The 16,098-nt window shown below is 45.1% G+C and overlaps 1 protein-coding gene across 4 annotated transcripts in view; it reads right to left on the bottom strand.

Moving 5' to 3' along the window:
- The window catches only part of PLEKHA8 (pleckstrin homology domain containing A8), a 41,699-nt gene extending 25,676 nt beyond the window's left edge, over nucleotides 1-16,023 (bottom strand). Inside the window, exons 1-7 of one of the 4 annotated variants that reach the window (XM_073550713.1) lie at nucleotides 15,754-16,022; nucleotides 11,483-11,599; nucleotides 10,104-10,259; nucleotides 4,568-4,692; nucleotides 3,205-3,363; nucleotides 1,874-1,914; nucleotides 1,040-1,188 (exon numbers count right to left, since the gene is read on the bottom strand). In XM_073550713.1, the coding sequence (XP_073406814.1) occupies nucleotides 1,040-1,188; nucleotides 1,874-1,914; nucleotides 3,205-3,363; nucleotides 4,568-4,692; nucleotides 10,104-10,259; nucleotides 11,483-11,599; nucleotides 15,754-15,997 (991 nt within the window). In that variant the 5' untranslated portion in view covers nucleotides 15,998-16,022. The other 3 variants (XM_073550715.1, XM_073550716.1, XM_073550714.1) reach the window with 3 other exon arrangements.
- Nucleotides 16,024-16,098: the final 75 nt, after the last annotated feature.

Raw genomic sequence — 16,098 nt, 5'->3', positions numbered from 1 at the left:
GACTCTCTTCCTCCTCTGCAAGTGATTCGGTTTTTCTGGATATAATTTATGATGTCTAGGAAAACGGTTTTACATTTTCTATACAGGTTGTAATAAATAATAGAATAACAAATATATGTATGTTTTACGTTTCATAACTTCTAAATGAAATAAAAAAAATTGAAGGTGGTTTTCCAGTTTTAGAAAACTCTGGACACCACAAGCATTTTTTTATTTTTTAAATGTGGCTTTACTCACCCTCCCCAGGTCCCAACCACTGCTCCTGGTGCCCATTATGTTCTGCAGTGCAGATGTAACATCAACAGTGCTGCAGCCAATAACTGGATTCAGCAACTTGGTCCATCACCTGAAGCAGAGCTTCTTACCCCAGTTACGGTCTGTGGCACTCTACACATGATGTTAGTGCTGCAGACATACGGTACAGGCGCCGAGAGTGGTGGCAGAGACTCAGACGTCAACCTGGGGAGGGTGAGTAAAGAACAATTATTTATTTTTTTAAACCAAATATATTCGGGTGACAGAGGTTTTCTAAAAATGGAAACCTCCTTTAAAAATAAATTGTTTATTCCGTATTTTATTAATTTTTTTAACACTTTTCATTGTTTCTTTTATGTTATTATGGCATCACAAGCAAACTAGAGCTTTGTCTTAGCAGGGAGTACAAGCTCTTAGTGCCATACAAAATGGGGGATGTCCAGAATTAGAAACGCTTTCAGAAACAGTGCCATCCCCGAGATGACAGGAGCTGCACTGCCATGCACAATCTTTGGTCAGTGGTTGAGCTGTTTCTAAAAGAAAGCGGCCATGTTTTCTAATTCGCTATATGGAAAGTTATCACTGCACTGATCGCTGGGGGTCCCATCGATGGCAGTACCACAGCCAATGAATGAATAGGGCGGTGGCAGTCAATGTATTTGAGAGCCCTGCTCTTGAGACTGGTGGAGGACATAGCAGTGAGACCCCAGTGGAAATGCGATAAGGAAGTAATGAAGCACACTTTTGCCTTCCTAAAAGGTAGTTTGAGCAGATGTCTCTTTACCTCCTGAATCGATTGATTTTTCTTTCTCCTGGGAAGGTACAGGGACAGTCTTGGAAATTTCCATACCAAGAACACGAACATTTTCGACTCTGGAATGATCGGAGTTAATGGTCTCCTCGTTTTCAAGGTTATTATTTAGCTCCATTTTCCTAAAGGATTTGAAAAGATTATATGGCAACAATGTATTGCTACATGACGATAAAACAAGTGTAAATATATCTATCTATCTGAGAGAGTGTGTGTGTGTGTGTATCAAGCTACACCCACTCCACATAGCCCCGCCCACTAGTTTCTTGGAGAGCGGGGCTGCGGAGGAAGAGAGCGGGGCTGCGGAGGAAGAGAGGGACACGGATGGAGAGTGGGGCTGCAGAGGGATAGAACGGGATGGGGCATGGAGAAAGACTGTAGAAGAAGAGAGTGGGACGGCAGGTGAAGAGCAGGGCTACGGAAAGAGAGAGTGTGATGGCGGGTGGAAAGCGGGGCTGTTAAGGGAGAGAGCGGGACTCACAGTTAGTTACTATGCCGGGCAACGCCGGGCTTTTCAGCTACTATAATATAGAAGAGCTCCATGAGGGAAAAACAAATAGTGTCATATGACATGGTATTTGCCCCTTACAGATATCGTAAGGACATGCCAGGACTACAGAGAAGAGGGGGGGACGCCTCGGCTAACACTGACTCCCCCTTTGGAGACTGAGAGGGGGCATTGGAGGCCATGAAGGAGTAACATCTGGTCACTTTTACATCTGGACCATTTAATGAATTTGAAAATGAGAAACAAAGCCAAAAATATATTAAGCTATCAATGCTCGAGATTATTATATGCGCACTTACCTTTGTGCTGAATTCTGACTGGACAGGATAGATCGGCGTACCTAATATTATGGAAAAAAAATCTAAAATGAAAAATTTGTGTAAATAAAAAACAAAACCGTGTTTGGTCAGTGTTATGAACCCGGTAACCTCTATTTCTACAATGGCTAGCATGATGAATCAAAGTGCCAAAGTTACATGTACAGAAAATATTAAAGAGTATTCCCCCAACTGGCATTTACCAGCTATCTGCGGCACTGGGAGAAATCCCTGAGACCCCACACCGAATAACAGGCAATTGGAGACGTGAGTAACCTGTGCTGCTGCTAGCGTGTCCACAAATAATTCCAATATACAATAGGAGGTTACGGTGAAGTTTATCTCAACACATTTTGAAAGTTCTCACGTAATGGTTTCCTGAAGACGTTTGAGAACTTCGAAACTGGTTAAGAATAAACCTCACGGTCACCATCTACCACATATTGGAATGATTTGTTGACAAATTACCAGCAGCACAGGTTACCCACATCTCCGATTTGTTCATACTCCACCTTAGACATTATGGACATCACCTGAGGCTTTTCTTTTAGAGCAGTGTTATCCTGACAAGAAATACTAATAGGGAATCTGTCAGCAGGTTTTTTGCTATGGAATCAAAGAGCGCCATGATGTAGCGGCTGAGCCCCCTGATAACAGCTGTGTTTTGTTGTTTCAATATAATCAGTGTTTTATCAGCAGGAGATGATCATTACAGGACAAACTGTTTCAAGCCTGCTTGTCCAACCACGCTCCCACCTTTGATTAGCAGCTTTCTATCACTGTACACAGAAAGCTGACAATCAGTGGTGTGGGCAGGTTATACACAGCTCAGCATAGGTCGGCAGCAGAGAAAACTGTGATTCTATCACAACTGCCGCACCCAGTAAACTAAGTGATACATCGCTGAAATTAGAGTTTCTGTCCCTACCTCATGCTGCTGACAGATTACATACCAAACAACCTGCTGACAGATTCCCTTTAAACACCTATTCTGCATTTGTGTTTTTGTTTTTTAAATTTCATATCCGAGTAGTATTACTAATGCATGTTTCCTGTCCGAAGCAAAAAATTTACCAGTCGCCATCTTCGGATCTTACCGGAATGTTCGGATAAGAAACAAACAAACAAAAAAAACAAAACACCTCTGGTGTGGTGAGTTAAGGTTTTTCTACGCACAGGGGAATGACGTGCAATCACACACACTACAGCAATGTACACAGTGGGACGCTGATGACCGTGCCTTTGAAGCACTTCACAAGACGTCATCCCCGCAGCAGATCTCTAATGCAGGTGTGCTAGCTGTCAGACAGTACCTTGTTCGGTCTAAGGGCAGAGAGATGTGGGGATCCTGGGGGAGTGGCGTACAGCGGGCGAGACGTGAAGGTGGTATTTGCAATCTGCATACACTCCTCCAGGGTTTTCAGGAACGTATTGCATGTCGACTTCAAAAGAGCGCCCATATCAAGTTCATCCTAATAGAACAGCAAAAGCACATCTCCCGTTACAGAGTGGCTCTTCCTAAAGAGGTGTATGCCACAATGTCATTATAGCTCGTGAGGTCTTCAGATATCATAAGGTCACTTACAAAAAGACTTTAAACGTGAGCAATGAAGAAGTAGTAAGAAGATACAGGAACACTCCGGCGCCTTGTCATTATTAGCGACTAGCTGAAGAGCCCGGCGTTGCCCGGGCATAGTAACTAACTGTGGATAGTTATAGCAAATAACGGCCGAAGTGAGGGGGCCTTTTCCCTTCTGCCCCTCATGCTCCTTTTTACACAGCCTCCTCCTGCACCTCACTCGCCTCCTTTGTACACAGCATTTTTCTGCAGCACAGCTTTAATATACACAGTGGCAGGCAGTGTCACCGGGCAGTCAGCGCTGCCCCGTCCCCTCCATGGCAGCACTAGTGCCCCGTCCCCTCCATGCCAGCACTCTTCCCTTGCCGAACTGTCGGTAGATGCGAGATCCTGGGCAACTAAAGGACCTGTGATGATGTCACGACCATGTGACCAGTCATGTGCTTGGGAGGAGGAGTCAGACGCAGAGCTGTACTGGTGCTGGAGTAGAAGTGTGAGCTTATGTCACAGAGCAGGGTCTTATATCACATCACTGGGGGAAGTATAGTAACCCCGTATACATGGGATCAGAGGGTCCTTGCAGCAAAGCTGTGTGTGTAATGTATGTGAGGCCAAGCTGTGTGTCACAACTGTTGTAGGGTGTCCTTGCATCAGGGGCTCTTTCCCTGTAGCTATGCGGAATGGGTGGAGCTATGTGGAGTGGGCGTGGCTTGATAAATACACACACACACTCAGCTTTATATAGATTGTCTCTTACAATAAATTAATTATGCTTTAATTACTCAAGCTGATGCAGAACCTCTTTAAGACAAGGAATGAGGAGCTTCATGGCAACTGATGAATGATCTGTTCTCTTCACATGGAGATTGAGAATATCTCCAATGAAGAAACTGGGGAAAAGTTGCATCCTGCTCACCCACTTGGATCACAGCACTGCCGAGACGTATCTGAGACACAGGTTTTTGAGCTCTCTCTTACAGCAGCAGTTACTTATTAACAGCACACATTCACCACTGCCCTATTATGAGTCAGATGGTAAACTTCCTCTACTCAGTTTTCATGAGCAAATAAAATAAGCTTGACCCAGATTCACCTACCTGAGATTCAGATGTACCAATACTAGCTGTGTCTTTCGTCTTATTCACTTGCTGGACCAATATGTCACAGAACAGCCTTAATTCAGACATCTTCGTTTTAAGAGTTTCCGTGCTGTCATTAAACTCTATGTATGTTAAAAAAAAAAAGTAAATGACAGAAAAGATGCAGTACTAAAGTTTGGCCACTACACAAGGTAGGGCGCTGTGGTGTTCCAGCAGATACTGTATATATTCGAGTATAAGCCGACCCCCCTAATTTTGCCACAAAAAACTGGAAAAACGTATTGACTCGCGTATAAGCCTAGGGTGCAAAAATGCAGCAGCTACTGGTGAATTTAAAAATTAAAAACAGATACCAATAAAAGTAAAATTAATTGAGACATCAGTAGGCTAAATGCATTTTGAATATCTATATTGAATCAGGAGCCTCACATAATGCTCCATACAGTTCATGATGGGCCCCATAAGATGCTCCATATAAAATATACCCCATATAATGCTGCACAAAGGTTAATAATGGCCCCATAAGATGCTCCATAGAATAATATGCCCCATATGCTGCTCCATAAAGGTTATGGCCCCATAAGATGTTCCATAGATTATGCCCCCATATGCTGCCCCCATAAGATGCTCCATAGATTATGCCCCTATATGCTGCCCCATAAGATGCTCCATAGATTATTCCCCCATGTGCTGCCGCTGCATTTAAAAATAAAAAAAAAAAGACATACTCACCTCTCCGTCGCTGGGGGCCAGGTGCCGGTGTCACTGCTGGCACCTGAGATATTCACCTGTCCCCTGGTCCATCACTGCTTGCTGCTGTCTGGCACATCATCTATCAGTGACGCTCAGACTGCAGGGGGCGCAGCGTGCACTAACCACGTCACCGCGCCCTCTGCTGTCTGAACGTCACTGACAGATGACGTGCCAGACAGCAGCAAGCAGCTATTGTCCCCGGACAGGAGAATATCGCTATACTTACCCGTCCTGGCGCTGTCCCCGCAGCCCCCAGCTTCTCCGTGATCTCCCTTCCTGCCTTCAGCGGTCACGGTACCGCTCATTAAACTCATGAATATGCTCATATTCTTGAGTTTAATGAGCGGTACCATGTGACCGCTGAAGGAAGGAAGGGAGATCGCGGAGAAGCTGGGGGCTGCAGAGACAGCGCCAGGACGGGTAAGTATGACCTGACCCCCCCCACCGACCCCCTGGTGTATATGACTCGAATATAAGCCGAGAGGGGGACTTTCAGCCCAAAAAAATGGGCTGAAAATCTCGGCTTATATTCGAGTATATACGGTAGATGTTTGGTGTGAGTGTCGGACACTAATGATCTGATATTGATCATCTATATCAGGGGTGCACAACATTTTTATTGTCCAAGGGCCACATTGCCATACTGAAACAATCTCAAAAGCCGCAAAAAAAATGTAAAGGGGTACTTACATGAATACATCACTACATCACCAGATCCAAGTTTTCATTATTTGAGGAGGATTTGGAGAGTTTCTGCTCCAAAAAAATTCAGTATGAATAGACACTAACTTAAACTGAGTTTTTGCAGCAGAATCTCACCAAATCCTCCTCCAAATCCTCCTCATAATCTCACATCTCTAACTTTTGAGGAGTTTTAAGTTTTAACATAGGGAAATCCAAAGAAGTTTTTTACGATATCTACCACGGAAGGTGTGTTTCTGGTCAGCGCGGTTTTGAAAGCCCAGCTCTTTTTACTCCTTTGGATTTCCTTATCATTAGCGGGATACCAGCGACTATTGGATATTCTTGAGCGATTCCCAGTTTGTTGCACAACTCGCACAACTTTAGCAGGTGAGTCTAACAAATTGGGCGTACTACTGCGGTTTTAAACGATACACCCTATGTGCGCTTTCTATTTTTGCTTTTTTTTTTTTAAGTTTTAACATAGCTATTTATTTATTTTACGCATTTATATAGCACCATTAATTCCACAGCGCTTTACAGACATTATTGGCACTGTCCCAGATGGGGCTCAGTAGCATGTACAAGATCAGAACCACTGTCAGCACATGTATGCGGTACAAGAACCACCATCAGTACATGAATGCAGAGCCAGAACCAAACACAGTAAATGTATACAACACCAAGCTTAGTACAGTGATCAATTGTAATGTCAGGTCAGACCCATATATAATTGTATTGCTCGAACCTACAATTCCCAGTATGTCCTTAACAATGGTAGAAGATGCTGGGAGTTGTTACCTGCCATCAGACTGCAGACCATACAGGAACCACAGCACTGAAGAGACACAGTATCACAAATACCTCCCCACACTGCCCTTGTCCCGGGACTATCTTCCTCTGACGGCCTGACCCCTGACGCTCCATGCTGGACCGCTCTCTATGGCGATTCCACTTTTCCCATTTATATATTTTGGCATATAATTTCTGCCTCCTGCATTTTCCTCCAGTTCAGCCCGCTTCCTTATCCTTAGAGTGGATGGTTTTTTGCTCCCTCTCTACCAGGGTTACCTACAGTGCCCTCTGGCCTTCATTAGGCCTCTTGGAGTGAGTGTTGGTATATTATTTTCTCTTATCTCTATAGTGGATGTTCATCTCACTCCCTCCCTTACAGGGCCACTTACAGGGCCCCCTGGTTTTTTCTGAGGCCGCTTTGAGTGAGCGTTTGTATGTTATTGTTTTTCTGGGGATGCCCAGATTTGGGGTCATTGGGTTATGTATTATTATGTACATTTAGGCTAACATCTTGTTTTTTCAACCATGTGGTTGCTGTCTATTAGTACTTATTGTTAGACTTACTTGGGACATTTGGGGGTGTGCTTTGCCTTTTAAATGCTTTTATTGTGTTTTTTTTTTTTTTCTGTCTTTCAATAAAATTTATATACATTTTTTCATATACCTCCATTGTCTTGGGTGTGCGCCTAATATGCTGGGCTCTTTGTTCTCCTTTCTGAATTATGCAGCACCCCTTGCGTATTTTTGAAAATTGATCATTTTGCCCTTTAGTGGTGCTCCCTACCCCCCTTTTTTTCTACATGTACAAATGTCTTGCCGTAACATATTTGACACAGTCATTCATTAGTAAATTGCCCTGTTGAGGGGGCCTCTGGGCTCGAAAGACTGGAAAGAGTGCTATTGGCCAACCAGAATAATTTTATCACACCCAGAATACTATTATCTTTTGCCTTGCAGCGCTGGGGTCCTGGGTTCAAATCCCACCAAGGACAACATCTGCAAGGAGTTTGTATGTTCTCCCCGTGTTTACGTGGGTTTCCTCCCACATTCCAAATACATGCTGATAGGGAATCTAGATTGTGAGCCCCATCAGGGACAGTGATGATAATGTGTGCCAACTGTAAAGCGCTGCGGAATATGGTAGCGCTATATAAAAATAAAGATTATTATTTAACTTTATAGTAGTTACATAGATTTTCTGGCTAACCCAGGACCATAATTAAATGTTTTATTGTACATCATGAAAAGTGGAGACAACAGAATCAAATACAACACAAGCGGCTACAGAATGATGTGTTACTGCAGTTTATTATCCTGTCTGAATCACAGGATTTGAGGAGGTGGCAGGTCACCAATACAGAGATTTAAGCTTCTGATTAAAATGTATAATCTGCAGTTCAACAGATGTGACAGTGGACATATACAGCAGACAAGAGGAAACCTGCTCTTCCCCTGTGTGAAATGTAAAACAAAAGAAAAACTATGAAATGATTACTAGTTTAATGTATTTATCATTTAAAGGGGCTGTCCGGCCTTAGGCTGCAAGTCTGAAGTCTTTCTATGTTACTGCAGACTTGTGAATCTTAACACCGCGTGCACTGTGTGCCGTGAGGATTCTCTGGTGACTGCAAGTAGGTGATTTGCCTACATGCAGTCATGTGCTGACTAGACGTGTGCAGCCGTTGCTCCCGGACACATCTAGTTGGAATGTGGCCGAAGTATGCAAACCACTCGCCCGCTCCTGGCGCCAGCAACAGAGAATCCTCACAGTGCCAGTATGTCAAAATACTTTAGACCAAGGCTTAGAAATAGTGAACAACTGGTAAATCAGGTTGTGGGAAGAAAAAAAAAAAAAAAAAAAGTGGTGACGTGCAGCAGACAACTCCCTTTGTGCCCGAATCTTTTTAAAGTTATGCTGTATTTGCTGAAAAGCTGCAATATTGCCTAGTAGCGGCTCGCTCATATTACTAGGACGAGTCCTGTCCGATGTTTTATCGGATAGCACTCAGACCAATCTTATACTATGGGGCAGTGTAGCGCCAAATCAGTCTGTGTAAAAAAAAAAAAGAATATAAAAAATAAAAGTCGCAACATGCTGCGAATGGCTCCTCAAATCGGATCACGAGCACCCATTCAAGCCTATGAGTGCAGGTAAAACAATCGGACTGCCCTTGGATGTCATCGGAGTACAGTCCCATTTACGTGCACAAAGACAATGGAGACATTCAGATCTCGCTTCTCCTGTGATACGAGTCTCTCAGCCGAGAGAATCAGATCACAGTAAAATGACACGCGGATCAGAGTGTCATTATCATAATTGATTTGATTCTCTCAGAAGAGAGAATAAATCACTTGTATGACTGTGGCCCAAGTCAAGATATTTCGACCCTTTTGAGGGCTTTTTTTATTCTTTCAAAGGAAACCTGTCATCTTGAAAGTGTAGTCCAATCTGCAGGCACCATGTAATAGAGCAGGGTGAGCGGAGGAGATTGATACATAGATTTGTGAGAAAAGATTCAGTACACCTGTTTTTTCATCATACAAACCTCTGCTCTTTTGTGGTCCTGTGGGCGGTCCTATCAGTGACCGGCAGCGATCTCTCTATGCACACTTATACAAGGAAAGCTGTCAGTCACTAATAGGACCGCCCACAGGACCGGAAATCCCAGGAAGAGCAGGAGGTTATATGATTAAGAGAGCAGTCACACTCTGTTCTCCTGACCTGAGCCTGACAGCATGTATTTCTACGCAGCCATCATGTTCAGGTCAAGATAGCCGACGGCCAGTCAGGGGAATGGGATGCGATGCTTGCACGAGTAATACAACGTCCGACTGCCCTAAACCAGTCACTCATTAGCTAAAAGTTAATGGGCTGTCTAGATGCCAAAAAAAAGTATACATTTGAAACATAAGTTTGGATTTGCTGATGGGGCCATGCATACCAGGATGGGGGTGGGGGCCAATCATACCAGGAAAAGGAGAGGATGGGTCCAATCACACTAGGATGCCACTAAAGAGAAATGAATATTCATTGCCCTGCATGCCCATGGGAGTGGAATGCAGTGAATATTCATTTCTCTTTAGAAGTGGGCACAGGAGTTAGCTGCAGCATCCGGCTCCTGCCTCTGTGACCCGCTGCTCCGCCGAAACCGCTCCCCCACCTCAGCCAGAGCAGGTACATCGGACTATTAGCACACCCCCCCCCATCCCATTTTCCTCCACATTTTTGGAGGAAAAAAAGTGCGTCTTATAGTCCGAAAAATACGGTATATTTTAATAACAATAGATTACAGGAAACTCATACCTTTCTCTTTCTTGGTTCTGATGTCTGTTATACAGGCTTTAGCAGAACCCAATGCAACAAGCCACTGCTGTCGTTCTGCTGCCGATCTGGCTTTCAGGTAGAAGTACTGCTCCCCTGGAATTGCTAGGTCCATCCGAGTGTTATCCGTGGCGTGTACTGTCAATGCAAAATGTATAATATAATGTACAGAGGATAATGTGTGCATACATCATATATAATGAAGACATTGTGAAGACTATATAAAATAAAAATCACACTAGACATGACCTGACTCGACTGTGAAGCTGTCCGCTATGGGTGTAGGGAATGTTATTCAGATCCCCTACAGACCTGACCAACAGATGTCCCAGGTTATACCGTGGGGTTAGGTAGAATTACTGTATAAGGATGTGTCCAAGAGGTTATTGCGAGAATAAACTGAGCAGAAAATCTCCAAATCGCAAAACTTTTCAGTTTCTACTCGGAAAACTCTGCAAAAAGACTCCATGCGCACATCGTCTAACTCATCAGATGTGCCTTACAAAGTGTAGGAAATAGAGGAGACTCCAGTAAGGACTAGAGTGTTCCTTGCCACTATATTCATGATGCTTTTATTTTAGCTAGTAATACTTGTGAGATAACAGATTAGACTGGAGACCTGATCTGCAGGAGCAGCTTTCGCTGCGGGGAACGCATACTGACCACCCATCTGGATAACAGTTAAGTAATGTTTCCTCTGCAGTGGTTGCTGTGGTTTACCCCTTATGACGACATGAGCAGAAATGCACGTAATGGTATAATTTACTCCAATTTTTTTAATAATTTATTGCAAACTTAACTATTCAAGGGATGCTCCGCAGCTCTCCCTAAACCCACCCTGCCTACTTATCTCATCGATTTTGAAAAGTGGTGAGAGAAGCATAAAATGGCAGCATTCTTCTGGAATTAAAGGCTACTATAGATTATTAAATAGTCACACCCATAGGCTGATGGGGCCTCCCGATACTAGATGTCGAGCAGATGAATTAAAATATTCCCAATCCTTCTCCTCTCATGGGAGGTAATCTGCCACCAAGAGTGTCTGACAGCAGACTGTTCCCCTCTCCTACGTAACGCTATCTTGAATAGCTGAATGTGGAGTCTCCGGTCTCCTTGACTGTAGAATAAGCCTAGCGATAGAAGTATTAAAGATTTGCGAAGCCAAACCCTGTTTGGGACATATGGACAATAGAGAGGGCTCTTCCACCAACGAGCCAGAATGGAGACCTGCTCTGCAACCATGGCTCCTGCTCCGGAGGACACACGCCCTTCGTGTATTACATGAATGTTTTCCGGTTGACTTGCTGCGGCTTTCCCAGGTAAAAGTCATTTTACGTTATTGTTCATTTCCAGAAACACACCTTGAATTTCGCAGACCGCCATCTGGATGCTTCCCTTACAGCCCTTCCAGGCGTCTTCCCTTGAGTCATAATAGGAAAGAATTCCACCGCACAGAAGAAACCATCTTGGCTGCCACCCTGCGAGAATCACGAGAAAGACATGGCAATAAAATATAAAAGTAACCAAACTATAAAATAATATCCTAGGCATAAATCACTAAAAGAATGCAGCTCAGGAACCATAGCAGCAAGAGTGTGGGGTGGGGATTATATATGATTCATATTCAGATCCCTACGTATCCATGAACAAGTGGTCCCCAATCAGAAGATTGCTTCCCTTACATTAGCCGATAAGGAGAAAAGAAAGTTACAAACATAATATCGATGAAATATTACTAGAAGGCGGTGGCCGCATTTTATAGGCCAAAAATGAGGTGACAGATTCCCTTTAATGACTACTCCCTCCTGTACTGTAATCACCTTTGGCTTTGTGGCTTTGGCCATTATTGTAAGTTTTCCTTTTTCTGACCCATTAGAACACATACACCTCCCCCCAAAAAAAATAAAAAAAGACCACAATTTTTTAATTAAAAAAATTAATAAAAATACACATCTACTTTTTTGTGCCAAATTGAAATTAAAAAAAAATAAATAAATTTATAGACATGTGAATGTGCCCATTGCCTACAATTGGTTCTTGCAAAACCTGAATAGAACACACACGTAAAAACTGGACGTCTGAACAAAGCCTTATCCCGATACCCGTGATTGTGCTGACAGAGCCCCCTGGCGTTGGCAGTGGATTTCTGGCGGTACCGGCAACAGAATTCATCATATGGAGAATAAGTTGTTATATACACTTTACTTGTGGATATCCAATGATTCCCAATGATTGTCATCAACATAGTAAAGTGGAACGGAGGAGCTTTCTGAAAAACCCTTTCTTAATGTTTTTTCAATAACTGCAGCCATGAGCAGCACGCAGGGCCGATCTGTCCAACAGATTCCGCACCAAGCCCAGCACAAGACATAGAGACTAGGAAATGGCACATGACATTTCACAAAAAGTATTTTCTCCTTGTTAAATTGAATATAAAAATCATTTGAGAATAATAGAAAATAAGAATATTTTACATCTTTGCATATAGTTCAGCCCTACAGAGAAGAGGGAGCAGGACTGCGTTATACCCCAGGGACAGACCACCACAATGTAGGGCACGAATCGAAGACATAATGCCCCAAATCTCTAGGTTTCTACCGGAGACTACACTGTTGTGTCTGACTGAGATGGACATCACCAGAAAGACAGCGATACGGAGATCGGAGTTTGATATTTTGGACTTTTGTTTGCTTCACTGAAGTCAATAACTACATCGAGCAAACTCCGAATCATGTTCCTGGGAAATGCAGATGGATTTATGTACGGCAGAGAACACTTGTGTGAACAATGCCCAAAACACAGTGATGGTTTACCCCCGCCACCCGTACAGCAATCTGCTCTGTATCTCGCTGCTGTAGACTGTGTGGCATTTCCACAGCTTCTGCTTGATGTATTTATTATTTTGTATCAATGTTTGTTTAAACGGCAAAGGAAGAAAAAAGAAGTCTCTGCCATTGGCTGCTGTTTGCTCGCAGTGCGGCATGGCTGACGGCTTACTCACAGGCTTACGTCAGGCAATGAGAACAACTTACAAGTGCCTGCCCGAAAACCTTAGCAATAACCTGATGAAACCCAGCTACAATGGAAAAAGGGTGAGGACAGACAGCACCACCCTCCGGGGAGAACACGCAGCCAGACCGACAGGTTACTCCAAGCTTTACAGTCTCAGGGAGCATTTGTCAACAGCTGAATACTATGCAGTGTATGCCCGAGTGACCGCGGTGTGGCCAGAGCGACCTCAATACGGCCAGGGTGACCGCGGTGTGACCAGAGTGACCTCAATACGGCCAGGGTGACCGCGGTGTGGCCAGAGTGACCTCAATACGGCCAGGGTGACCGCGGTGTGGCCAGAGTGACCTCAATACGGCCAGGGTGACTGCAGTGTGGCCAGAGTGACCTCAATACGGCCAGGGTGACTGCAGTGTGGCCAGAGTGACCTCAATACGGCCAGGGTGACTGCAGTGTGGCCAGGGCGACCTCGATACGGCCAGGGTGACTGCAGTGTGGCCAGAGCGACCTGGAAAGGGCCAGGGCGATTGCAGTGTGGCCAGAGTGACCTCAATACGGCCAGGGTGACTGCAGTGTGGCCAGAGTGACCTCAATACGGCCAGGGTGACTGCAGTGTGGCCAGGGCGACCTCGATACGGCCAGGGTGACTGCAGTGTGGCCAGGGCGACCTCGATACGGCCAGGGTGACTGCAGTGTGGCCAGAGCGACCTGGAAAGGGCCAGGGCGATTGCAGTGTGGCCAGAGTGACCATCTATTCTGGTACGTTGATGAACAGTTTCCCCAACAAAAATAGCTGGTGTCAAATAGAGATCCTAAAGGTTCGTACCAGGGGGTCTATGCCAATGTTACTTGGTGAAATGATCTTTAAACTTACTTAAAAAAAAAAAAAAAAATAATTGTTCTCGGCAGCACAATGAGCGCAATGTGCTGCCGAGAACAGTTAGTCTATGTGCAGGAAACAGTCTATTACTGACATTCTGTGCACATCAGAAGTGCGGTTAGACTGTATAAATAAGACATTAAATAAGAGCCAACCAACATGTATGTAGCCGATGATCATCGGATGTTTGATGTAAAAGCACCTGAACCTGCGCCATTTACACCTCCACTTGGGGGCGTAACTATAGCATTGCATGGGGACAATCACACTGGGCCATGGAGCCTGGATGAGGGGTGGGAGGGGAGCAAAAAGTTCCTTTTGTGAATATGAGAAGGTGAATACTATTAGGCTGGAGTCACACACAACCATTAAAAAATTGATCCGATTTTTACGGTACGAAATCGCACAAAGATTTCTTGTCCAGGGATCCGTCTGTCATCAGAATTTCCGGCGATGAACCGATTTTATTCGCATCTAAGCATCAAATTGACATCCAATGCCTGATGCTCTTTCCTGTTGACCTGGAGAAGTCTTGCAATTTTATCGCAAGTCACACGTGTGGTCCGTTTGTAATCCGATTTTTAATCGCACCCATAGACTTGCATTGGCGAGTCCGATCCGAGAATCGGTGACAATCGCAGCATGCTGCAATTGTCCCGGTCCGAGGAAACGTTCCGATAAAAAAAAAAAAAAAAAAAAAAAAAAAAAAAAAAAAAAAAAAATCGGATGATGGGAGCTGCCCCATAGAATAACACTGGGACGAATGCAATGCGATTTTTTATCACATTGCATTCGTCCGATTTTTTCGCTAGTGTGACTCCGGCCTTAAAGTCTCCTGCTGGTTGGGGGCCGCGATACCAAAATTACACCACTGCCTCCACTATTGCCTCATCAGGTTCGGGGACCCCCTGTGTCTACTGGGATCGGCATTACAGAGACCCCAACCCTCTCCTTCCATGTCTGTTTCCATAGATCCTTACATTCATCATATTAAACCAATCCTGGCATAGCTTTCTGTAAGGCTGTGTTCACACACGGTGCGGTCGGTGGAGATTTTCCACACACATACACCGGCAGCACTTCACAGGGTCCAGCTGTTGTGGGTTCAAAGCCGCAGCTTGTCGACTTCTGCCGTAGAAACAAACCTTTATGGTGCGGACTTCATCCAATCAGAACCGTAATCAGTGCAGAAAGGACGTGCGGATTTTAGAAGCAGAAACTCGTCTGATCTCAGTCTAGAAAGTTGCTCTAAAATCCACACCAGTACACAAGCTTTGGACTTACCCCAGAAGGGATTGCCCCCAGCTTTAGATTATTATGAAAGCATAAACTGTGTTATACTCACCCTCCCCAGGTCCAGCACTAGTCTCTGATCCCACTCCCAGCTCCGCAGCCAATCTGTGACCTCGGCGGCCCTGAGGGGGGCTTCCTGTACGCGGGCAGACCTGCTAAACTCAGTAATAGGCTAATGCAATGTCTACATGACGTCAGCGCTACCTGGACCCGGGGAGGGGGAGTAAGGCTTTCGGTTTTCTTTATAATAAACTGCAGCTGGTAAGCCTCGGTGTTGGGCCATTATTGGTGCACACTGGGGTTCTCACCAGCTGGGGGCGCCCTTCCATGGTCTCTATCCAGGCAGGGACTCTGGAGAGGAGGGGGCAGTGTGCTCACTGACAGGAGGGGTAACCGAGGATCACCTCACACACCAGGCAGGGCGGAGCCGCTCCGGGTCACAGCACCTACCGCTCAGGTAATTCGTCCACTTGTACAGGATCCCTTCCATGTCGCTGGGGGGCGCACATGAGCCGGACTCTGGCATCTCTCCCCCGGGATAGGCGCTGGTCACACGGCGCACACTGACAGGCGGCCGCAGCGCATTTCCGTTGTGAATAGCAACAAGCGGCGGCGGCTCCGGCGCAGACAGGACAGCGCAGGCGTCACGGCCCCGCCCCTCTACGGCCCCATCAGCAGAGCACAAACATGCCATTGTTCGCACCCATCCGCAGCTTCCTGGAAGAGCTCTTCACCAATCACCGCTCACATCCAGACCAGCTGACTTCTACTATTGACCAATGAGGTATTCCCGCT

The sequence above is a fragment of the Dendrobates tinctorius genome, unplaced genomic scaffold (assembly GCF_039654945.1).
Source record: "Dendrobates tinctorius isolate UK_male_01 unplaced genomic scaffold, ASM3965494v1 ptg000167l, whole genome shotgun sequence".
Taxonomy (NCBI): Eukaryota; Metazoa; Chordata; class Amphibia; order Anura; family Dendrobatidae; genus Dendrobates; species Dendrobates tinctorius.
The sequence above is the reverse complement of the archived record's forward strand: the minus strand, read 5'-3'. Positions and strand labels throughout refer to the sequence as shown.